Here is a 26,391-nt window from a genome sequence, read left to right as displayed (position 1 = left end):
CATGTTTGTACTTCCTCCTTTCATCAATCAACTGAGGTATTTCTTCTGTTACCCATGGTTTCTCCGCAGCTACCTTCTTTGCACCTATGTTTTCCTTCCCAACTTCTGTGATGGCCCTTTTTAAAGATGTCCATTCCTCTTCAACTGTACTGCCTACTGCGCTATTCCTTATTGCTCTATCTATAGCGTTAGAGAACTTCAAACGTATCTCGTCGTTCCTTAGTACTTCTGTATCCCACTTCTTTGCGTATTGATCCTTCCTGACTAATGTCTTGAACTTCAGCCTACTCTTCATCACTACTATATTGTGATCTGAGTCTATATCTGCTCCTGGGTACGCCTTACAATCCGGTATCTGATTTCGGAATCTCTGTCTGACCATGATGTAATCTAATTGAAATCTTCCCGTATCTCCCGGTCTTTTCCAAGTATACCTCCTCCTCTTGTGATTCTTGAACAGGGTATTCGCTATTACTAGCTGAAACTTGTTACAGAACTCAATTAGTCTTTCTCCTCTTTCATTCCTTGTGCCAAGCCCACATTCTCCTGTAACCTTTTCTTCTACTCCTTCCCCTATAACTGCATTCCAGTCACCCATGACTATCAGATTTTCGTCCCCCTTTACATACTGCATTACCCTTTCAATATCCTCATACACTTTCTCTATCTGTTCATCTTCAGCTTGCGACTTCGGCATGTATACCTGAACTATTGATGTCTGTGTTGATCTACTGTCGATTCTGATTAGAACAACCCGGTCACTGAACTGTTCACAGTAACACACCCTCTGCCCTACCTTCCTATTCGTAACGAATCCTACACCTGTTATACCATTTTCTGCTGCTGTTGATATTACCCGATACTCATCTGACCAGAAATCGTTGTCTTCCTTCCACTTCACTTCACTGACCCCTACTATATCTAGATTGAGCCTTTGCATTTCCCATTTCAGATTTTCTAGTTTCCCTACCACGTTCAAGCATCTGACATTCCACGCCCCGAATCGTAGAACGTTATCCTTTCGTTGATTATTCAATCTTTTTCTCATGGTAACCTACCCCTTGGTAGTCCCCTCCCGGAGATCCGAATGGGGGACTATTTCGGAATCTTTTGCCAATGGAGAGATCATCATGACACTTCTTCAATTACAGGCCACATGTCCTGTGGATACACGTTACGTGTCTTTAATGCAGTTGTTTCCATTGCCTTGTGCATCCTCATGTCGTTGATCATTGCTGATTCTTCCGCCTTTAGGGGCAATTTCCCTCCCCTAGGACAAGAGAGTGCCCTGAACCTCTATCCTCTCCTCCGCCCTCTTTGACAAGGCCGTTGGCAGAATGAGGCTGACTTCTTATGCCGGAAGTCTTCGGCCGCCAATGCTGATTATTTATCAAAATTTAGGCAGTGGCGGGGATCGAACCCGGGACCGAAGACGTTTTGATTATGAATCAAAGACGCTACCCCTAGACCACAAATGGCAAACCACAAGTCTTTATGCATCCGCCGTGTCACTTGCCAAAAATAGCGCCGCACGTATCCGTCCGTGAGGCGGCTGTTTAGGCTGGCGCACGAGCTCCAGACAGCACTTCCGTCACAGCCAGCAGCCTGGAAATCTCCACTACACCCCAAGGACTGGGCCCTCGACCTCTGGGAACCGCGCCGCCTCCTCAGCCAGGGCCCTAAGTGATCAGTAACATATAATTATACTATTGTTCATTTAGCCGACAAGGTAGTGTCAGCCTGAAAGTTTCTATCCTTGTTGGGCTTAGATATTTCATTACTGTTGGGTCTCAATAGTTTTTCAGCGAAGAATGGTGAAGTGTTTATTCTTATTCACTGAAGCTTGGACTTCGTCTTTGGTTTTGATCCTGAAGTGAGAAACAAATTTATTCCGTTGTAGCCTACAATTATTACGACTTGGAGACTTTGCTCGTTAAAGAGCGTGCGACAACAGTAGCTTAATTCACTGTTTTTAATGTAAAACTCTTAAGACGTAAAGACTATATTCACTGAAGCGTTTGTAACTCTTTCAAGTATCACGGAACTTAATTTATTTACTTTTTGATTCTCGAAGTCTAAGTGTTTTCATTATTTACGGACGGTCATTTATTTCACTTACTGAGGGACTAGCATCCATCTTGTTTCACTTACTGAAGGGCAATCCTTTCTTTTACTTCATATGGAGGATCTCTCTGTGAAAATTGAGATGAATAAAATTTTGTTTGTCCGCTGTACCTGGGCTGTTCACTTGTGCCCGTCAGCGATGGACACATCGTTAACTGTGCCTGGTGTGGACTGGGTTGTGCAAACCGAATTCAAGTGAGCGCTGCTGGCAATATTATGTTCGTCAGCAAACTACAGTTGTATCATGAGTTCTCCGATTTCGTCGCCCAACAGTGGAACTGTCGTGGTAACAAGTGCAGTGCCGTCAACAATGGAAAATTATCTTAGATATATCATTAGGAAGTATAATACAGTAATAAAACGGTAGAGGTTTTGTTTTACGACAGAGATACATTTTTGGGATTGTAATGTAATAATAAATTAAACTGGGAGGAACGTACCAGAAAAGTGGATGAAACACCTAAAGAAATGTTTCTTTATAAGGCGAATATTGCCGGACATAGATAATGTAAAAACGAACTGTTTAGGATACTTTGCTTACTTTCGTCCCATTAAGTCTTCCACACCACGTATGTTTCATACACTACAGACTTCTATATATGTTACGATCTTCAACTTTTGCATCAAAATTTGACCTGCTTGTTTCTTTTGCCGTCAGTACATCTTACACTAGGTCGTCCCTTACGCCTTTCGTATCACTAGAAACAGATCACGGAATTTTCTCCTCCGTTTCCTCTACTTTCGTGGTGCTCTATGCAGAGCTCATTTCCATTCCCGTTTCCTAACATGCGTTATCAAATTTGCATCTACATCTACAATTACATCTCCATGTACGTTATTACTCTGCAATTCACAGTTAAGTGTCTGACAGGGGTTTCATCGAACTATCTTCAAGCTATTTCCCTATCGTTCCACTCTCGAACATCTCGCGGGAAAAACGAACACTTACATCTTTCCGTGCGAACTCTGATTTCTGTTATTTTATGATGATGATCATTTCTCTCCATGTGGGCGGCCGCCAACAAAATGTTCTCTCAACCTGAGGAGAAAGTTGGTGACTGAAATTTAATGAGAAGTTTCTGCCGCAACGAGAAACGCCTTTTTGTTAATGGCTGTCACCCCAATCCGCGTGTCACATCCGTAACACTTCGCAATTCACGATAATATAAAAACAGTTGCCCTTCTTTGACCTCTTTCGGTGTTACTGTCAGCCCTATCTGATGCAGATTCCATACCTCATAGCAGTATTCAAGACGAGGGAGGACAAGTGTAGTGCAAGCAGTCTCATTTAAGTACGGCTGTTGCATTTTCTAAGTATTCTGCCAATATACTGCAGTCTTCGGTTTGCTTTCCCCACAACGTTATGTATGTGATCGTAGTAATTTAAGTTATTCGTAATTGAAATCCCTAACCATGATTTATCGTGTAACCGAAATTTACTGGTTTCCTTTAGTACGCATGTGGATGACTTCACAATTTTCGTTATTTAGACTCATCATGCTGCTATTTTTTTCCTGTGTGTTCTTGTCATGTATAACATGCATTTTTCCGTGGCTCAGTTGTGAACTGTTTTCGCGTTTAACTTCCATGTTTCACTTCCGCAAGTGAGTACTAGCAGTACATGCTGGATATTGATGTTCCGTTTACTGCTGAATACAGCATTCATTTCCCCAACTGCCATTCAGTTTATTTTTTCACGCTTCCATCTGGTTGTTGTTTTCACTTGTCCTAAATACACAAATGCACCAGCTCCTTCTATATCTTAATTATTAATCTTTATTATTCTCCTATCGGCAGACTAATAAGTTCAGTCTCCATAAAAATGATCAGTCTGGCACAGAAACTTGTCATTATTCATGAATAAAACTATTCATGAAACTAGAGATCGTCTATGAACCATACGATTTAGTATTTCCAAACATTTTTACCGAGTTGCTACATGCAAAAATTGGTAGCAGGCTGACTATTTGAAACATCACCGATTATAAATTATAAACTAGCATCATTTTCGTGCAGATTTAACATGAGGGAAACAGGACACTTTCGCCTTCAGCCAGTTCCGTAATAGAAGTTTAATACATTCTCTTATTCCATTTTTAAATGGTAGCAATCACTTTTAGTGTGCTGCAGTCTTTTCAGAAGTAACAAAAAGTAATATTTCTCTAAATATGGAAAAAAAAATTCCTCGATGCAGTTCGATCATGTACTTAACAACAAATATTCTATTGAAATTTAAATGTGTTTTAATCGAGAAAACGTTGTTAATCTTGTGTTTAACAGTTTATCTTTTACATTATTACTGTACTATATACAATAATCAATAACTAAAATCAAACTATTCGTTTTGCTTGATACCATTCAAAAGGCTCCACATATATAATTGCAATTTTAGAGATCTACTTTCAGTTCAGTATCTACTTTGTGAATAAGACATGTTCAGCAGCCCACAAACTGCTTAACTTGCATGTAGGTGAGATGCCATCGAGGTCATCATTTGTTTCTAAACATAGAAGTTTTGCAACTGTTTCGACTTTCCCAGTAATTAGCGCAGTCATAACTGCACAGCTGAGAATACAAGTAGCACAAGTACCTGCTTAATCAGACTCAGTAAATGACTGCCAAAGTCATATGCCTATTTATGTATATGCTATTTACATATATCCTACTATCGAACAGTCAGATATTTTTTGCTAATGGTCAGTTAGTATCTCGCTGCATTGTTATTCTATGATTTATTAAAAGTATTTATACTGCTTGCCTCTTTTAACTTTTTAGAGCAAACAAGTTATAAATTCAAAAATATTATGTTTATTCTACTATATTTTGAAGATTTTTTGGTACAACTCATGTAACTTACATAATACAATGTACAGTCATTATCAGACAAGGATATGTGGATAATTAAAGTGAAAATAAAATAACACGATAAAAACAGTAAGCAAGTAGCAAGTAAAATTAAAATTCCAAAACAAAATTATGCTGGTTGGTTCCAACACATACGAGAGATTATTGATAGTCACTTTCTGTATTTCCCTCACAGTCAGGGGTGGTAGAATCTAAATAACGTGCTTCTGTGGTATTTCTTCAAAAATTTCCATTCTGAGAAACACTCGAGATGCTCTATCATTGTGTTGTGCATTTCTCAGTCTTTCTCGCCCCCCTTCTTTGACCCCACACTCCTCCACTCGCTCTTGTTACACCCATTATGACTGTTGTCTGGGAAAGGGATATATATTGTTATAGAACCCTTGCCGAAGTGGAGGAATGTAGTTCATCATCTCCTGAAGATTTTTCTATTTCTCAGATTTTATTTAAAACTCATCTTGATGCAAAGGCTGCAGAAGAGGTATTGATGGGGGACAAATGTTGCGTCTCCTACAGTTCGCTTCTCTAAATATCGCGGATTAATGAATACTTTAACTGCATTTTTAGAGGATTCTCTTTTTTTTCCTAATTCAGATCCACCTGATATTTCTCCGTTGTAGTTTGTTTCCCTCTGCGTGTTTAGCAACTTTATCCTTTGCTACGGCAGTCATTGGTTTAATTGAAAGATAATTTTGTGGTTTTATGTATACTACAGATAACTTTCTGATGACCTGCATGACTGCTTTCGTCCTTTCCTGTGGGGCAAATACATGACTGAAGTGATTCTTTACTTTTTCAGAGAGAGCAAAATCTTTATCATATTCCACATATTGATGGAAGTACCATACGATATGTCGGTGTGCTGATTTTGCCTCGAGATGTAATAACGGAATTTCAGAATACGACCTATTTAAATATGCATTAAATATTAGTATAAGTGCTCTTAAAAGCACAAACATTAGTGTGGTGCTGAGCTTTTAAAAAATACATTCCCGAACCTTCATTAAAGGTACCAACGATTCTCATTCTGTCTCCCATTTCACTCGTACTAGTTGTGTTCTATATACTGTCCAGGCAGCGGTTTAGAACTTAAACTTCGTCAACGCAGGATGATTACCTGTGGAAATGTGTATTTAGATCATTTGCTTGTGAAATGTCACTTGCACCATTACTACTCTCAGCCCCTCCATATCTTCAAACATGAGATTGGAAATAAAAGTAACTGCGTTGTACTGAGTATTAAAAATAGTATTCAACTTATTGTTTCTGAGGTAGTTGCTAAGTTAAACGTACGTATATGTATGTTTCTAACAACGCTCTGTCTTTTCCGTGTCCACGTGACCGTGTTATTTTGTCAACGTTCGAATTTTTATATTTCAAGCGCATACGACATTTACTATAGCATAAAGTTTCATAAAACTGATGCACAGTGACAGGTGGATAGCTTGTCAGGAAGTTTGATTTCGTCTTACTGATAAATTCTCTTCCACTTGTAGCTAAAAGAAATAACAGGGCGATTGCCATGTTGACACAGAATCTCCAAGCGACTGCAGCCAATTCCGGAGATGAAACGAGGGTGACGTGGATACGCGCTTTCATCGGATGCTTTGTGTCAACCCATCGATCGCGTACGCTCATGTGTTTTTCCATCACGAGGACAAATGGGAACACCTGCCTCCCGTCCTCAGAACTTTGGCAAACGGGTCACAAGCAAAGGGTCTGATGTAGAGTGTTCGTTTCCCTTACGTGTGTGTGTGTGTGTGTGTGTGTGTGTGTGTGTGTGTGTGTGGCGCTTCCATCCCTTCGTTAGTAGATAAAATAAAGCAACGTTGCATAACAACACTGTGTAGAAAACGTAACTTTGAGACCACAGTTCACTGATAGAGTGGACTCTTCCTATAGACAAAGAGCGACAAATAAACTGACCGCTTATACGAAGGGTAGCCACAGTTACTCAGAGAAATATCCAGTACTGTTCGTCAAGTGAGTAACATTTTGTCACACACACACACACACACATACACACAGCTACATGTAATGGATGTGTCGTGCCTTATTATTTTCGAGGAGATATTATTTCATACTCGTTTGCTGCAATGAAAAAGACATTAAGTCACAATGAGAAGTAATTATTAAAATAAGTTATATAAACATTTTCCACGTAATGGTGGACATAAAAATAGCTATAAATAATTAATGAAGCACAGGATGTCTGCTCTTCTTGAATCGAAACAATGTCATTGTTAGGAGTAATAGATGCATGCACGACAACTTAACGTTCCACCAGTTCGTTAGGATTTGTTCAAAGGATTTAATCGATACGTTATTAGACTAGCTTTTCCAGTCACAAGTTTTATCTTCTTCTCATGATTCACCTTTCAGTCTCTGGGTATTCTGCACCTCTAATTTCCGTTTTATTAGTGTCATCATCATGGTCACTGCCGTTGTCAGTGTCCATGATCCTTCACTGTCTTTCACATCTTTGAATGAATATGGTCCGCCCGTGTATTGTTCTGGTGATTGAAGTATTCCTATCAAAAGCTTTACGCTACGGTTATAATTGTGCCCCCTGTTTGCGTTTATACGCTAGTAGGAAGTGTAACACAATCAAGGAATTAGTTACTTTGAGAAATTCAGCATAATTGTGAAGATCACGTGTTGTGAAATGATTAGATATGGGTTTCAAAAGTAAGTTATAGAATCCTTTAATTCAACGATTTTTTCACACTATGAAAAATAAAATCATTTTCATGGATATCCGCTGGTGAGTTACGAATGATCCAACAACGTGAAGAGTCATATGTGATACAATACCCAGTGTCACCGTTTTATGGAGTAGAACAGCAGAAAACAACATACCTATAAAGGTCTAGCGAAAATTATGCGTAACAAATAAAGCAAAGCTTTACTTAAGGGCCTAATACTTAGCAACACATAGCTAGATTACACTGCAGAAATAATAACAGAGCTCAAGCCTGTGAGATTACAAGTCCTTGCAACATTCCAGTATGCATGCATTGTATCACAGCAAAGTGAGAGATTATATCTCCTCGATAATAGTAAGTCACCACAGGTCCAGTACATGTTGCTGTGCGCGCGCACACGTGTATGCGTGTGTAACAAATTACCATGCACATAATAAGCAGTACTGGACAGCTGCCCAAGCAGAAGTACAAATACAGTAGCTAACTACTAGTGATACCATCAGGACGATATTAAGGGTGGGGCGATGCCTTGGGCATATACCAGAGGCCTTACCAACAAACTACGTATTTCATTTGCCTAAAAACTACCAGATGAACTGTTTTAAGTAAATAACTAACAATTGTAATATTAAAATCTGCATACCATTTTAGAATCCACTGAAGCAACAGGCGAAATGATACTGTGATGAAAACTATAGTTGTTGTAGCGTAAAATACCGAATGTCAGCATTATTGCAACTACTTGTGTGTCATGTTATGCTATGAGCATCTAAAAGGTCATAACGTTTTGAAACTTATAGTATTATCTTGTAATTTCAATTAAAAACCGAGTAATGTCTCTCTGAAAACCACGTATTTTGCTGCTGTGTGCTGTATTATTTATACGGTAGACAGCTTACTAAAATGAAACAAGTGATAAGCAGCACTCGTATTGTCAAAAGCCACGCCACTTTTAAGGAATCACAAGGCTGATAATTTTACTTTTGTAAATACTTAAAAAGCAGTTGATGCAAAATAAAATTCATGCTCCCTCCGCAGAAATATTATACGAAGCGGGAATATTCCTCGTTCTATGTTGTGTATCATGAAACGTAGTATAGACCTGTCTGTAAAATTTTCCTAATAAGCTATGTGAGCTCGAGCCGCACGACACGGAGATAGCAGGGGAAGTTCCGAGGACTGTAAAGAATTTCTGACTGGGAAGAATTTTTTAACTCGTGCACTTTGATATGTTTTCCTATTAGAAAAAGAATTGTATTTTGAGCGTCACTGTTTAATAACATGACTTCGGTGTCATCCAGTTGATCAACTTCATTTGCATTATTTACTGTATTCAGATGAAATTGAAAGAGTGACAAATTGAAGTAGAACATGGTCCGTGAGCGAAGCATATTTTTCTTAGTGAAAGATGCAAGAGTTGTGCTAGGTTTAAAGTTCCGAAAAACGGGTGGATATACCACAGCTCGCGGACTGATTCCGGGCATGTGACATCTATAGCCTGTCGGTGAAATGTCGGCTATACTTGTTAAAATAATTTAGTCTGGGTCTAGAAGTCTCCTCCCATCACTTCTGCGCCAGCAACACTGACGAACAATCTCTTTTAACCCAAACCAATTAATTAAGAAATCAAAAAGACGAATGATTCGTCTAACGCTTAAGCTTGTGTCATCGACGTTGTTCAGTGGTTTAGCACTTGTTTTGGGTGAAAGGAAGCAGCTTTCTCGTACAGAATGGTGGACGTAGATTTTCAGATGAGTGGTGGTGTGAGCAAAAATTAAAAAGGAGGACAGTGAACATCGAAAAGTCAACAACGAGAGAACAACATGGTATTTTTTTCTTGTAGGTGTTAATGATAAAGGTGTGTGCTTAGTTGACTGTGAAGAAACCGCAAAGTGCAATATTTGTAAAGTGCATTTGATCAGAAGCCGTTCTGGGTACTGCAGTGATCTTTCTGATGTTGCGAAGACGAAAGGACGCAGAAGTCATGCTAAATGATGGTGTGGTTAGAGAGACAAAAGAAGTTTTCGTCAAAAAGAGCAAAAAAGATAAGAGAACGACAAATTCCAGTTATGTAGTGACGCATGATACGAAAAAGGAGAAGAGGGCAGTATCGGTTTACCTGCGTGGACACGAAGAGCCGACACAGAAAACAGTTTGAACAGTTGATGCGCAAGTGAGATGAATTTGTCCGATATTCTATGGCACTGATGGAAATTGCAGTCATAATGACATTGCACAGCTCTGTATGTTTATTCATGATGTAAATAAAGGCTGAATAAAGCAGGAAGTGTAGGAGTCAGTGAGAGTTTGATCCTGAATATTGAATAGCGCATCCAGATACCGGATTCTGCCTTCCGAAATGAAGCCTTTTCCAAATAATCAGCTGCTCGTGAAATGTATTCGGACTACAGTCACATTTTTGATCAGTTATACACCAGGAACCACTATGCGCGTGTGTGTTACACATTAGTTACGGTTCGGATTTTCAGATAAAAATCGTGAGCTTTGTTACACCAAGAGGGATCATTATATGTAAATTGAAGATGGATGGGGGAGGAAGGAAAGGAATGGGAAGGGATTAGTAACGTCAGCTGCAACTGGACGTTACGCGGAATGAGCGGCGACGAATAAAAATGTGTGCCGGACCACCACGCATTCATACAAGAGGGATCAACTGAATCTCATTAAGAGTAATACACTAGAATATTCATACGGTTTAAAATGAACTACAAAAATGGACAAAGGAGAGATCTGGAGTGGAAAAAGACCTGTACTATTAAAGTAAGAGACAAGTGGAGCAGAACTGCAGAGAAATGTATGGGGATAACCTTGATGTCGTGTGACCTACTGGACCTGATCACCCGATTATGTGGGCGAAACAGTATGAAGGGCACCAATGTACACAAGTGAAGGATGGAATGTGGAGAAACAGGTGATGGAGAAAGTAATAGCTTTTAGAATGTAGCTGAAGAAGAGGATGATGATAAATATGAGGATGCAAAATGTAAAAAATGAACAAGTACTACAAAGGACAGAAAATGGTTAGAGCGATCGCTGTGAGAGCATCGAACAATGATTGAATGTTGCTACAAGGAAAAGTAAAAGGAAAAATCTGTAGAAGTAAAAAGTGGAAAATGCAAAACATACCATGAAGGAAATATGCAAAGAGGAAAAGATTGGCACAAGACATAAAAGATAGTAGGTTGTCAGTAAACCGGTAAGACTAAACAAAGAAGATTCAAGATTATTTTTCACGTTGCTGGGATCGGTATAAATTACACAGCTAACGAAGTTCTTCTATTGGGTCATCACCCTCGTTAATGGTTGATGTCACTTCATCACGGAGAAGAACTTACTGTCCTAGATTATTTGTTGCATATGTTACGATCTCCATATGTACATACACACCAGGAAGAACCACTCGCTTCTTACTTCTATAACACAACGTCTGAAATACTTCGAATCACTTCTTTCCCAGTTTCTCCACAGTTAATGTTTCAGTTGCGTGCAACGTCTTCCAGAAATTCTCACAAGTTTATTTCTCAAAGCGAGGCCTATGTTTGACACTACTATATCTCTTTTGGGAAGTAATACTCTCTGCTCATGTGCGAGACTGCTGCTTAGATCTTTCTTGCTACGTCCATCCTTGCAACAAGATAGCTAAAATCCTTCACTTTCTGAATTTTGTAGTCTTCAGTTCTGATGTTCGCTGCGTCCTAACTTCTTTTCCACTGTTCTTCATTACTTCCGTATTTCTTGGGTTTCTCTCAGTCATATTTGGATTTTAACAATAAATTAAACAGTCGAAGGTGACCATGATGTCTTTAAAAATTTTCTTTCTTTATTGTTTTTTCCATTTACTGGTTGAAGAGTAAAGTGTGGTCCATAAAAAAATTACAGCATATATTTAAAGTCAACAAAAATGAGATGGGTTAGAGGGAAGTAGTTATATTACATGAAACTCGTAATTTTCAAACAGAAATTGTCACGTCGGACGTCAAACATCTAAGGAATTACACAACAAAAATGGAGTGTCCCGTATGAGCACTAACACTTTCACTGCCAATCGCGTCGATGGACGGGACCCGAAAACTTCGGTAGACTGTCGATTCCGTCATTTGACGGGGAAAGATTCCGCTTTTAAATACGAAATGACCTACTTTTCTTCATAAGTACAGAGAAACCATAAAAATGGACGGCATTATAAGAAAAGGCAACAATGCTTACAGAGCCGGCAGTCAAAGTGTTAAATAATACTTGTAGCGGAACTCGAGCACAAGCATGATCAGACCGCTGCCAGATTTCTGGTCATCACCACACACACAACTGCACTCTCACGTGCTCTCAGATAGAAACCTAAATGAGTTAAATCCTTGAAACACGACGGACACTCCATCGGTCCTTCAAGACCTATCCGTCTTCGCGGAAAATGGATTTTCTTATGTGCCTGGACAGCTAGCTCATAATTGTAGAGCACACCGGAGTGGGATAACTCATATAGGTCTGGTGGAATGGCTGCGCAAAAGCACTGCTAGAATGAAAGACATCCGTGTTTTCTCGTGTAAATTTCTCTGTCTTTGTTATATCACATCTCCTCTCTTTCATTACAAAATTACAATCATAACCTGAAAGAAAGTGAAGGGAGATGAAAATTTAAGTCATGGGTGACTGGAATTCGTCAGTAGGAAAAGGGAGAGAAGGAAACATAGTAGGTGAATATGGATTGGGCGTAAGAAATGAAAGAGGAAGCCGTCTGGTAGAATTTTGCGCAGAGCATAACTTAATCATTGGTAACACTTGGTTCAAGAATGATGAAAGAAGGTTGTATACATGGAAGAACCTTGGAGATACTAAAAGATATCAGGTAGATTATATAATGGTAAGACAGAGATTTAGGAACCAAGTTTTAAATTGTAAGACATTTCCAGGGGCAGATGTGGACTCTCACCACAATCTATTGGTTATGAACTGAAGATTAAAACTGAAGAAACTGCAAAAAAGTTGGAATTTAAGGAGATGGGACCGGGATAAACTGAAAGAACCAGAAGTTGTACAGAGTTTCAGGGAGAGCATAAGGGAACAATTGACAGGAATGGGGGAAAGAAATACAGTAGAAGAAGAATGAGGGATGAAATTGTGAAGGCAGCAGAGGATCAAATAGGTAAAAAGACGAGGACTAGTAGAAACCCTTGGGTAACAGAAGAAATATTGAATTTAATTGATGAAAGGAGAAAATATAAAAATGCAGTAAATGAAGCAGGCAAAAAGGAATACAAACGTCTCAAAAATGATATCGACAGGAAGTGCAAAATGGCTAAGCAGGGATGGCTAGAGGACAAATGTGAGGATGTAGAGACGTATCTCACTAGGGGTAGAATAGATACTGCTTACAGGAAAATTAAAGAGACCTCTGGAGAAAAGAGAACCACTTGCATGAATATCAAGAGCTCAGATGGAAACCCAGTTCAAAGCAAAGAAGGGAAAGCAAAAAGGTGGAAGGAGTATATAGAGGGTCTATACAAGGGCGACGTACTTGAGGACAATATTATGGAAATGGAAGTGGATGTAGATGAAGATGAAATGGGAGATAAGATACTGCGTAAAGAGTTTGACACAGCACTGAAAGACCTGAGTCGAAACAAGGCCCCTGGAGTAGACAACAGTCCATTAGAACTACTGACAGCCTTGGGAGAGCCAGTCCTGACAAAACTCTACCATATGGTGAGCAAAATGTATGAGACAGGCGAAATACCCTCAGACTTCAAGAAGAATATAATAATTCCGATCGCAAAGAAAGCAGGTGTTGACAGATGTGAAAATTACCGAACTATAAGTTTAATAAGTCACAGCTGCAAAATACTAACGCGAATTCTTTACAAACGAATGGAAAAACTGATAGAAGTCGACCTTGGGGAAGATCAGTTTGGATTCCGTAGAAATGTTGGAACACGTGAGGCAATACTGACGCTACAGCTTATCTTAGAAGAAAGATTAAGGAAAGGCAAACCTACGTTTCTAGCTTTTGTAGACTTACAGAAAGCTTTTGACAATGTTGATTGGAATAATCTCTTTCAAATTCTGAAGGTGGCAGGGGTAAAATACAGGGAGCGAAAGGCTATTTACAATTTGTACAGAAAGCAGATGGCAGTTATAAGAGTCGAGGGGCATGAAAGGGAAGCAGTGGTTGGGAAGGGAGTAAGACAGGGTTGTAGCCTATCCCCTATGTTATTCAATCTGTATATTGAGCAAGCAATAAAGGAAGCAAAAGAAAAATTCGGAGTAGGTATTAAAATCCATGGAGAAGAAATAAAAACTTTGAGGTTCGCTGATGACATTGTAATTCTGTCAGAGACAGCAAAGGACTTGGAAGAGCAGTTGAACGGAATGGACCGTGTCTTGAAAGGAGGGTATAAGATGAACATCAACAAAAGCAAGACGAGGATAATGGAATGTAGTCGAATTAAGTCGGGTGATGCCGAGGGAATTAGATTAGGGAATGAGACACTTAAAGTAGTAAAGGAGTTTTGCTATTTGGGGAGCAAAATAACTGATGATGGTCGAAGTAGAGAGGATATAAAATGTAGACTGGCAATGGCAAGGAAAGCGTTTCTGAAGAAGAAAAATTTGTTAACTTCGAGTATAGATTTAAGTGCCAGGAAGTCATTTCTGAAAGTATTTGTTTGGAGTGTAGTCATGTACGGAAGTGAATCATGGACGATAAATAGTTTGGACAAGAAGAGAATAGAAGCCTTTGAAATGTGGTGCTACAGAAGAATGCTGAGAATTAGGTGGGTAGATCACATAACTAATGAGGAGGTTCAACTGGTTCAAATGGCTCTGAGCACTATGCGACTTATCTTCTAAGGTCATCAGTCGCCTAGAAATTAGAACTAATTAAACCTAACTAACCTAAGGACATCACACACGTCCATGACCGAGGCAGGATTCGAACCTGCGACCGTAGCGGTCTCGCGGTTCCAAACTGTAGCGCCTAGAACCGCACGGCCACTCCGTAATGAGGAGGTATTGAATAGAATTGGGGAGAAGAGGAGCTTGTGGCACAACTTGACTAGAAGAAGGGATCGGTTGGTAGGACATGTTCTGAGACATTAAGGGACTACCAATTTAGTATTGGAAGGCAGCGCTGAGGGTAAAAATCGTAGAGGGAGACCAAGAGATGAATACACTAAGCAGATTCAGAAGGATGTAGGCTGCAGTAGGTACTGGGAGATGAAGAAGCTTGCGCAGGATAGAGTAGCATGGAGAGCTGGATCAAACCAGTCTCAGGACTGAAGACCTCAACAACAACAACCTGAAATGGAGGCTGCCATGTTGACTGCCTAACAGCTTTTCTTTCTCTTCCATCTTACACTACACGGCTTGAACTTTCTTTTATCCCAAGGTTTTTTTTTTTCAGAACAGAGAAAGACTGCATACCTGCCTTTCACCATTTTTCATACACTCACTTGTCTCTTGGTTTTCCACTCCTATTCCTCCCTCCTGGTTCCTGTACATCTTGAATATTATCCCCATAGCGTAACTCTGTGTTTCAGACATTTTCAAATGTCTTGACTAGTTTGCACTGTCGCAAGCATTTTTCAGTTCCACAAATTCTATGCAGACGTCTTGATTTTATAATTTCTGCGAAACCCTCCTTCCTCTCCGCTCTCCGCTTCTCCACCCATCGCTCCCCCCCCCCTTCCCCCCCCCCCCCCCATCCTATCACACGTAACGTCAGAATGGCCTCTGTGGACCCTTATCTTTCGACGACAGAGATACCTTTTGGTTTCAGGTACTGGTACTGGGCATGAGCTAGGTAGGTAGACCTCGTACTGACCTGTGATGTAGCCCAGCAGGAACCTCTCGCATCGGCGGGCGCTGGGCAGCAGCAGCAGGAGCAGCAGCAACGCCAGGGACTGTTGCCGCATCCTCTGTTCGACCCTCTCACTTCCTGCACAAAAGAAACAAACGACTCTACACTAGTACTTCACCATTAGAGTAGAACTAGACAACGAAATATTCTTCACAGAAGGCACCACTATGTGAATGTATTAATTAGGCAGAGAGAGACGTAATTTCTACTACACTATCGACGAGAAATCATTGGAAAAAGTACCTACAGTAAATATATGTACAAGATGTTCCGTGTAATACACAACAAGCAGATTTAGTTCTTTTTGTATGTGACAATAGTACTGTAATCAGTCGAAGCACTTATACACTCAGACGACAAAAGCCATGCGATTCACTATGTGATCAAAAGTATCCAGACACCTGGATGAAAATGACTTGCAAGTTCGTGGCGCCCTCCAACGGTAATGCTGGAATTCAGTACGGTGTTGGCCCACCCAAAACCTTGATCACAGCCTCCACTCTCGCAGGCATACGTTCAATCAGGCACTCGAAGGTTTCTTGGGGAATGGCAGCCCATTCTTCACGAAGTGCTGCACTGAGGAGAGGTATCGATGTCGGTCGGTGAGACCTGGCACGAATTCGACGTTCCAAAACATCCCAAAGGTGTTCTATACAGTTCAGGTCAGGCCTGTGTGCAGGACAGTCCATTACAGGGATGTGATTGTCGTATAATCACTCCACCACAGGCCGTACGTTATGAACAGGTGCTCGGTCGTGTGGAAAGTAGCAATCGCCATCCCCGAATTGCTCTCCTACAGTGGGAAACAAAAAGGTGCTTAAAACATCAATGTATGCCTATGCTGTGATAGTGCCGTGCAAAACAGTAAGGGGTGCAAGTCCCTTCCATGGAAAACATGACCACATCTTAACACCACAGGCTCCGAATTTTACTGTTGGCACTACACACGCTGGCGGATGACGTTCACCGGTAATTCGCCATACCCGCACCCTGCCATCGGATCGTCACTCCACACAAAGTTTTTCCACTGTTCAGTCGTCCAATGCTTACGCTCCTTACACGAAGCGAGGCGTCGTTTGGCAGTTACCAGCGTGATGTGTGGCTTATGAGCAGCCGCTCGACCATGAAATCAAAGTGTTCTCACCTCCCGCCTGACTGTTATATCACTTGCAGTGGATCCTGATGCAGTCTGGAATTCCTGTGTGATGGTCTGTATAGATGTCTGCCGATTACACATTGGGTCCCTCTCCAACAGTCGGCGGTCCCTGTCAGTCAACAGAAGAGGTCCGCCTGTACGCTTTTGTGCTGTACGTGTCCCTTAACGTTTCTACATCACTATCACATCAGAAACAGTGGACCTAGGGATGATTAGGACTGTGGAAATCTCGCGTACAGACATATGACACAAGTGACACACAATCACCTGACCACGTTCGAAGTCTTATGAGTTCCGCGGAGCGCCCCATTCTGCTGTCTCACGATGTCTAATGACTGCTGAGGTCGCTGATATGAAGTGCCTGGCAGTAGGTGGCAGCACAATGCACCTAATACGAGAACCGTATGTTTTTGGTGGTGCCCGGATACTTTTGATCACATAGTGTACCTCTCAAAATCGTGTCGGACCTCCTTTTTCCCGGAAAAGGCAGCAACTCGACGTAGTATGGCCTCTATAGTTGCGGAAGTGCTGTCGGTGCAGGATTCTGTACATAAGCTGACCTCTCGACTATGTCCCACATACAGGGTGGTCAATTGATAGTGACCGGGCCAAATGTCTCACGAAATAAGAATCACACGAAAAAACTACAAATAACGAAACTCGTCTAGCTTGAAGTGCGAAACCAGATGGCGCTATGGTTGGCCCGCTAGATGGCGCTGCCATAGGTGAAACGGATATCAACCGCGTTTCTTTAAAATGGGAACCCCCATTTTTTATTACATATTCGTGTAGTACGTGAAGAATATGAATGTTTTAGTTAGACCACTTTTTTTCACTTTGTGATAGATGCCGCTGTAATAGTCACAAACGTATAAGTGCGTGGTATCACGTAACAATCCGTTAGTGCCGACGGTATCTGCTTCGTGATACATTACCCGTGCTAAAAGGCACCGTTTACCAATTGCGGAAAAGTGTCGATATCGTGTTAATGTATGGCTATTGTGATCAAAATGCTCAATGGGCGTGTGCTATGTATGCTGCTCGGTATCCTGGATGATATAATCCAAGTGTCCGAACCGTTCGCCGGATAATTACGTTATTTAAGGAAACAGGAAGAGTTCAGCCACATGTGAAACGTCAACCACGACCTGCAACAAATGATGATTCCCAAGCAGGTGTTTTAGCTGCTGACGCCGCTAATCCGCACATCAGTAGCAGACAAATTGCGCGAGAATCGGGAATCTCAAAAACGTCGGTGTTGAGAATGCGACATCAACATCGATTGCACCCGTACCATATTTGTCAGTCGGGTGGCCGAGTGGTTCTAGGCGCTACAGTCTGGAACCGTGCGACCGCTACGGTCGCAGGTTCGAACCCTGCCTCGGGCATGGATGTTTGTGATGTCCTTAGGTTAGTTAGGTTTAAGTAGTCCTAAGTTCTCGGGGACTGATGACCTCAGAAGTTAAGCCCCATAGTGCTCAGAGCCATTTGAACCATTTGAAACTTACCATATTTCTATGCACCAGGAATTGCATGGCGACAACTTTGAACGTCCTGGGCACAAGAGAAATTGCGGGAAGATGACAAATTTTTTGCACGCGTTCTATTTAGCGACGAAGAGTCATTCACCAACAGTGGTAACGTAAACCGGCATAATATGCACTATTGGGCAACGCAAAATCCACGATGGCTGCAACAAGTGGAACATCAGCGACCTTGGCGGGTTAATGTATGGAGCGGCATTATGGACGGAAGGATAATTGGCCCCCATTTTATCGATGGCAATCTAAATGGTACAATGTATGCTGATTTCCTACGTCATATTCTACCGATGTTACTACAAGATGTTTCACTGCATGACAGAATGGCGATGTACTTCAAACATGATGGATGTCCGGCACATAGCTCGCGTGCGGTTGAAGCGGCATTGAATAGTGTATTTCATGACAGGTGGATTGGTCGTCGAAGCACCATACCATGGCCCGCACGTTCACCGGATCATCTGACGACCCCGGATTTCTTTCTGTGGGGAAAGTTGTAGGATATTTACTATCGTGATCCACCGACAACGCCTGACAACATGCGTCAGCGCATTGTCAATGCATGTGCAAAGATCACGGAAGGCGAACTACTCGCTGTTGAGAGGGATGTCGTTACACGTATCGCAAAATGCGTTGAAGATGAAGGACATAATTTTGAGCATTTATTGCATTAATGTGGTATTTGCAGATAATCACGCTGTAACTGCATGCGTTCTCTAAAATGGTTCAAATGGCTCTGAGCACTATGGGACTCAACTGCTGAGGTCATAAGTCCCCTAGAACTCAGAACTACTTAAACCTAACTAACCTAAGGACAACAGACACAGCCATGCCCGATGCAGGATTCGAACCTGCGACCGTAGCGGTCGCGCGGTTCCAGACTGTAGCGCCAGAACCGCTCGGCCACCAGCGGCCGGCATGCATTCTCAGAAGTGATAAGTTCACAAAGGTACATGTATCACATTGGAACAACCGGAATAAAATGTTCAAACGTATCTACGTTCTGTATTTTAATTTAAAAAACGTACCTGTTACCAACTGTTCGTCTAAAATTGTGAGCCATATGTTTGTGACTATTAGAGCACCATCTATCAGAAACCGAAAAAAGTGGTCCAACTAAAACATTCATATTTCTTTACGTACTACACGAATATGTAATAAAAAATGGGGTTCCTCTTTAAAAAAACGCAGTTTATATCCGTTTGACCTATGGCAGCGCTATCTAGCGGGCCAACCATAGCGCCATCTGGTTTTCCCCTTCAAGCTAGACAAGTTTCGTTCTTTGTAGTTTTTTCGTTTGACCCTTATATGGTGAGATATTTGGCCCGGTCACTATCAATGGACCACCCTGTATACAAGAAACTATGCTAATTTTTCCTTTGTAACGGCACATACTTCTATAGCAGAGTCAAGAGGTGTATCACAGCACATACTACTCAACAGGTGGCGCATTGCGAATGTGGCACATCTCATACCTCGCATCCGTGTTGTGCCACGTGAAACGATCCATCTTCGGAATGATTTGGTGGAAGGCCGCTGTAATATGCCTGTGTATGTGCTTAGTTCTGCGGTAATTGCGGATACCGTGGTAACATGAACCACTGAGCGTCTTGTTGTGGCTTAATGACAGTTTCCACTTAACGATCGAGACACAATGAGCGCGCTAACTTGTGCGGTGTCTGTACAATGGGTTTGTGAAATCTGGTATTTGCGTTGTAAACTATTTGCTGTTTAGCTGCCTCCGGAGCATAGCCACTCATTGTTAACTCACATATTTTGTACGTACATCACAAAAAACTGCTCAGAGATATATACTGGGGTCAGAACGGCACAATAACCCTGGGTTAGATGTGGGGTGGCTGTGTGGTGGGTGGATTGCTGTGGCGTGTTGTGAGGTTGTGCATCACTGAGGGATATCGCTGGACAAAGCCTCTCCGTCGTTTGTAGGTCCCCGGTTTCAATACGCAATACAGAACGATCATTGTCCACAAAAGAATCAGTTGTAATATATTTCCTTGTGCAATTACCTAGTAGGAAGTAGCGAATAATCTCCGCAATATCACAATATTTGCATAAAAGTCGTATCTTTCTCTTCGGCCTCTAACATGGGTTGAAAAGAACACGTCAGAACTGTTAACACGATTTAAAAAAGGTAAATATCAACGGAAGAGAATTAAGGAAACAAATATCAGTAACGTAAAGATCAAATGAAGGGCTTATTTCAATAGTGGTACAAGTCCATTTTTGTTCATATTGAGATACAGAGTCCTAAAGTTAAATGAGCGCTGAAAAATCTGCAGTTGAGATACCAGAAATATTCAAGCATATGGCTACTTGCTAGAGATGAACCTTCCTTTCTGTTTGGCTCAAATGGCTCTGAGCACTATGGGACTTAACTTCTGAGGTCACCAGTCCCCTAGAACATAGAACTACTTAAACCTGACTAACCCAAGGACATCACATAGCATCCATGCCCGAGGCAGGATTCGAACCTGCGACCGTAGCGGTAGCGCGGTTCCAGACTGTAACTACTAGAACCGCTCGGCCACCCTGGCCGCCCTTTCTGTTTGTCTGGATCATTAATTTCAGAAGCATTATAGGCAGAAAAGTGGAGGTAATGGACATGTACCACCATTGAAATAAGCCCTTCAAATGTAGTCTTACGGTATCACTACTGACACGCGTTTTTCTGTTTTAAATTTGTAGTTTCATAATGATTCTGGTAGTTCTTATTTGCATTAGAGTATCTGTTTATTCAGAGTCAAGATTTCATTCCGCTGTGAACACTAGATAAAATAAACAACCATAACAGTCAGGACGGGATATTTGTTTTCCACTATGAACGTTCATCCAGTTTAGCAATCCAAACATGCTTCAATTCAAATGTTCAGTTTGCGTATAGTTTTTGAGCCCAAAAGTACTTCAGTATATTATGGTTGATGCATAAAAACTCGATTTATCTCATTCATATGTTACTCTGGTAAGTAACAACGTAATTATACACTTAACTAACGACGCTCCCTTGCATTTTCCACTTTATCTAAGACGAGAAACACTTTTCATCTTCAGCTAGGTCTCTGCAGTTGCAGCGTAAAATACTTCGTCAGGATCTTGTTCACATTTGTGAAAAATTTCTTGCTGTTTTTGTGTTCATCACTTATGGAAATAAAAGGTACGCAGGCGTATGGGACAGGTAGTAAATAGCAAGCACAAATGGCGTCGACGGTAGTGGAAGGGCTACGTGACAAATGTGCATGTTAACTTGTAGGCGAGAGTTGCCAGTATTCTGGAGCAGCCGTGCCATCTCACTGTAACTCGAAGCAACAGAAAGTTGAGCTCTTTGTCAGTGAGAGATGAAACCTAAACGCGACGTATACCTTGTGACAGTCGGTTATGGAGACACCAGTTCCTGCTGAACGTTAAAGAAGAGAGTTTTGTATCTAGTGAGCGCAACGCTATACTGAAGGGACTAACTCCTACGCAAAGGAAATGATTTTGACATTGAATTATGTATGCAATCGCTCCTTCACCTGGTACTTTTAACAAGCCCGTATTGATACGGCTAGTGAAATCTGAATGTCTATAGCACCTTTATGTCAGTTCAAAAGCTGTACTAATATTCAGATTTATTCTGAGTATATCAAAACACTTCGTACGAAATATCCTTTAATACATTTTATGCACCATGCAGCTTTATAAAATACGAAATATAACTATGTTATCAGGAAGGCTAATGTTGGCAAAATCACGTTAGGCGCTCACTTCATTTGATGTTGGTTCGACTCAGGAGGGTGCGTCACACCATTGCGTTTGGATATATCGCCAACCTGATGCGTACAGCTTGGTTTCCTCTTCCTTTCAAATTGCTCATTGATAGTCTTTAAATGTACACCGTCCGAGCTGATTCTATACAACAATGTTACCTACAAAAGTGCACGAAGTAAGGAAACACTGTCAAGACAGTAGAGCTTGGTTGACCTGATTTCCGCTTGTCAAGACAATTTATGTAACTTGGCGCTTGTGTGTACCTTTCTGAAAGGGCCCAATTAACTTGCAACCGCAAATAAGCGTCGACTGAGAGAGCGGGGAAAGCGAAAGCACAAATATTAGCTGTGCGAAAGCTGCAGAGGTTTCTGTTCCGGAACCTGTAGCAAACGGCTTCATCGCTAAATGAATTTATCGGAGAGACTTAAACTCGGGATAAGTTTGGAGTTAGGGAGTCGTGCGGTAGAAATTGCAGTAAGTAGAGGAGAACGGGGGCCAGCGACCCGATATTTAATCTGTTTGCTATCTTCGGATCTTCAGTAGCGAAGTCGGCGGTTGAAAAGAACCTGCTGAGCCTGTGAGAGAGGGGATGTGATAAACACGTGCCCAGTAATAGCCAAAGGCGCGACTCCGTGTTTACTGCCCACCGCATCGAAAAGCAACACTATCCAGGTACACGGAATCCTGCGGGAAGAACAACGTTCTGTCGCGTTGTGTATACTGACGAAAACCATCAGAAAGAGCGTTCATTATGCCTTACCAATTTGCCCATTCTCATGTTTGCTTCGACTTACTTATTGCAACGACTGATACCCCTAGCTGTCCAAGATGAAAGGATCGCTTGTAATTCGATGACGATCAGTTAAGCGTTTCTTGACTGATACCTGCTGTGAACGCATGTACGATTATGTACAAACTACTATGCTACAGGTGTAAAAGATTACGTAGCTGACAAATAATGAGGTATAACAAGTACATGTGTAAGCTGAGGATGTAATATCGCTCTTGTATCGAAATTCAAACTTCATTAATATAATGCAGTTTCATATTGTCATATTTGAGCAAGTTGTTTGTTTAATTCTACATTATCTTGATCGCATATCTTGAATTGATGACCATTAACCACCATGGACTTTAATGAGCCGTCATCAGGAGGAAAAAATTAGAAAAAGAAAATTCTAAATTATTTTCCAAAAGAGTTATAAAATCTTAAAAAGTGGATGATAAAGGGATAAAATAAAATTACACCCAGTAGCTTTTGACGAAAGTAAAATGTTAAGTTGTGTTTATGTCATGTTGTGGGTGTTTTGTTAATTTCAGTACAAAGCAACATTCATTGTTATGACTGTGCTTCTCAGAAGAGATATGCAGGTTACTCATTCCAATATGACAGAGGGTCAAGACAACTGGTCTGGGAGTGTGGGTGAGTTTCAGTCGGTGGGAGATTTTGTCCCTGGGTTAAGACAGACCGTAGAAACTGCTGTACAAAATTGGCAACGCTGTGCGTAGCTTTAGGTGATAATAATGAATGACGAAATGAATGACTGAATGAATATCCTACAAAAACATCAGAGTGGCCGGAATTGGAATTCTTAGTCCTAGTGACGTTTAATGTTTGCAAGATTGTTTATTAAAATAATTTATAAAGTAAATGAATCAAATCAATGTAGTGAATGTCTGTATAGAATAGAAGGTCGATGGTTGTCAGAAAAGAGCTCTGCGCACGCAAGTGAGAAGCTGCTATATCGATGCTCGGTGATGTGAACATATAACTCCTTATGGAACGATCCAGTTACACGACAGTTTTCTGGGTATGGTACCGCATCATAATGTAAAAACTACTGCTGCTGGAGAAAAACCAACGTTTCGGACACGATTGCAGCGGCCTTCTTTTGGGTCTAATGGTGCGTTCTAGCTGTGCCGTGTCCTTTATATTTTGTTGTTAGTGTTCACTGCGCATGCAATTACGTCATAATTTTAAAAAGGTATTTAGTTTCATTGCTCACTTTAGGACAGCTTCGTAGTTGATAGTGACAGAAATGTTAAAAGCACCTCAGCTAGTTTTTAATTTGATATTAAATGATTTTCGAGAAAATATAGTAATACAAGGAACAACAGCCGCAATACTCGATATTATGGTACATATCGCCACAGTGGCACTGACTTACGGATTTGTACACACCCTCTAGCAGCACTGACTTTATCATATCATCGGATATAAGTCTTTTCCTTATTTTACAGAAGTGAGTGAATGAATATGGTAGCATAATTTGCGATATTTTTGCCTTTTTTGCACGAACACCAAAGGAGAGACGCTGGCCAGCATGAGAGAGTCGATTACTTCCGCTAAAAAAAATTATAGAGACCATCTCAATGTGTCTTCAATGACACACTGCCCTTGCAATTAGACGCCCAACAAGCAACTTTCACTACTCTTCTTCAATAAAAAAACTGTGAATGTTATGTTAATGATAGTAACAGATGCCATAGACCACCCTTAATTTCACTTTTGAAACTAGCGATGTTAGAAGCTGCGGTCTGTGGAACAGAATTACAATCAGGACAACGAGAAATATCTAGAAGACATGAGGTTAGGTAGGCCTCTATTCCAACAATGAGTTCACTACCGAGTGCAGACTGTTAGAATTTACTCTCGCAGTTTATCCAATGCAGTCCACCCTCCCAACGTGTAGGGAATGACTTACTACGTTACCGCATTTAATGCAACTGAGAGGTGGCTACCTCTTCTGGCTAGCCACACCCCACTCTTGAGAAGAGATAGAAGTAGTGAAGACGCTAATGACGGACAGAATGTAGCAGCTGCACATAGAATGATAAGGTTTGTAAGCAGGCTGTTTAGGTTTTTATGTTGGTAACGTCACGTGGCGCTCTGTATGAAAATCCCTGGCCATGCTGTGTGCAGTCTGTGGCTGGTTGGCATTGTTGGAATATTCGCTATTGTAGTGTTGGGCAGTTGGATGTGAACAGCGCGTAGCGTTGCGCATTTGGAGGTTAGCTTCCAGCAGTGGTGGATGCGGGGAGAGAGATGGCGGAGTTTTGAGAGAAATTTGTAATACTGGATATCATGAACTGATTTTTGAACATTATTAAGGTAAATACATTGTTTGTTATCTTTCAATATCTTTCATTCTCTAACTATGCCGATCAGTAGTTAGTGCCTTCACTATTTAGAATACTTTATTTAGCTGGCAGTATTGGCGCTCGCTGTATTGCAGTAGTTCGAGTAACAAAGACTTTTGGAAGGTAAATGATTTATGAAAGGTATAGGTTATTGTTAGTCAGGGTCATTCTGTTGTTGGGATTACTGAAAGCCAGATTGCGTTGCGCTAAAAATATTGTGTGTCAGTTTAGTGTTGATCAGAATAAGTAAAGAGAGAAATGTCTCAGTACGTTCCGTTTTTCTCAGCAGTTTGAGAATCAAATAACGTAAGAGGTTTATCAGCACAGTAATTCATTAATTTTTCTAAGGGTATGTTTCAGGTTTAATATGAGAGTGATTGCAGAGGCTTCACTAACCACCTATGCTTGCTCTTTATATATTGGAATACTATAACTGGTGGTGTAAAGGACGGATGCTGGGCAGACGATCACGAGGCAGCGAATGGCCAACTGTGTATTCTCAGGGCTGGGTTGTGAACTCACAGCGAGGAGAAAGCGGCACGGCGGCTTCTGTGCGGGTGGACGGCTAGATGCTGTGCGCCGACCCCCCTCCCCCCCCCCCCCCCTTCCTGGCATAAGATAATGTGGTCGGCCAGAGCTACAGTGATAAAAATGCGAAACCCTCATTTTTCCCACGAGCCCACCGAACGGCCAGCAAAGACAGTCCGCAGGTGGACGAAAAACACACCGGTGGCATGAGGGAATTTGGACAAGCCTTATTCTCAGACGCAGGAATATGGGCTCTGAATGTAGATAACATCTGTAGCAAGCTGACCCGAAAAACACCACAGTCTGTGCCATTTTATTGGTGCACTTGACTCTCCCAGCCGATGCTAAAAGAACAGAGGCTATTTTTTTTTTTCTTTCTGCTTTCTCCCAGTTGGCGAGAACGTGCTGGCGGGAAGAACACACCTTGCCATTGGTGGACGGGATGTGACATTCATCCTGTGTTCCAGTTTTTGAGCAATGATGAGCGCTAAGGAAGTGTATTAGCATAGGAGTTTTTACAGAGCTGATGGAGGAGTGAAACAGAATTTATAAATTTATACAGATGGCCAATAGTGGCTAAAAAGCGAGAGATTGGACAGAAAATCCGAGGATGCGAAAAACGCTGTAGGTACGGAATAGTGTGCATTTTAGAAACATTTAGAGCAGTTCCGAGGAATGGGAGTAGAACGAAGA

General features: G+C 41.3%; 1 protein-coding gene across 1 annotated transcript in view; it reads right to left on the bottom strand.

Moving 5' to 3' along the window:
• The window catches only part of LOC126416031 (guanylate cyclase 32E), an 809,394-nt gene that overhangs the window by 591,217 nt on the left and 191,786 nt on the right, over window positions 1-26,391 (bottom strand). Inside the window, exon 2 of the mRNA XM_050083488.1 lies at window positions 15,532-15,645. Within this exon, the coding sequence (XP_049939445.1) occupies window positions 15,532-15,622 (91 nt within the window). The 5' untranslated portion in view covers window positions 15,623-15,645. The remainder of the gene's footprint in view (window positions 1-15,531; window positions 15,646-26,391) is intronic.

This window comes from Schistocerca serialis, chromosome 1 (genome assembly GCF_023864345.2).
Source record: "Schistocerca serialis cubense isolate TAMUIC-IGC-003099 chromosome 1, iqSchSeri2.2, whole genome shotgun sequence".
In the NCBI taxonomy this organism is placed as follows: Eukaryota; Metazoa; Arthropoda; class Insecta; order Orthoptera; family Acrididae; genus Schistocerca; species Schistocerca serialis.
This window is presented reverse-complemented; position numbering and strand designations above follow the sequence as displayed.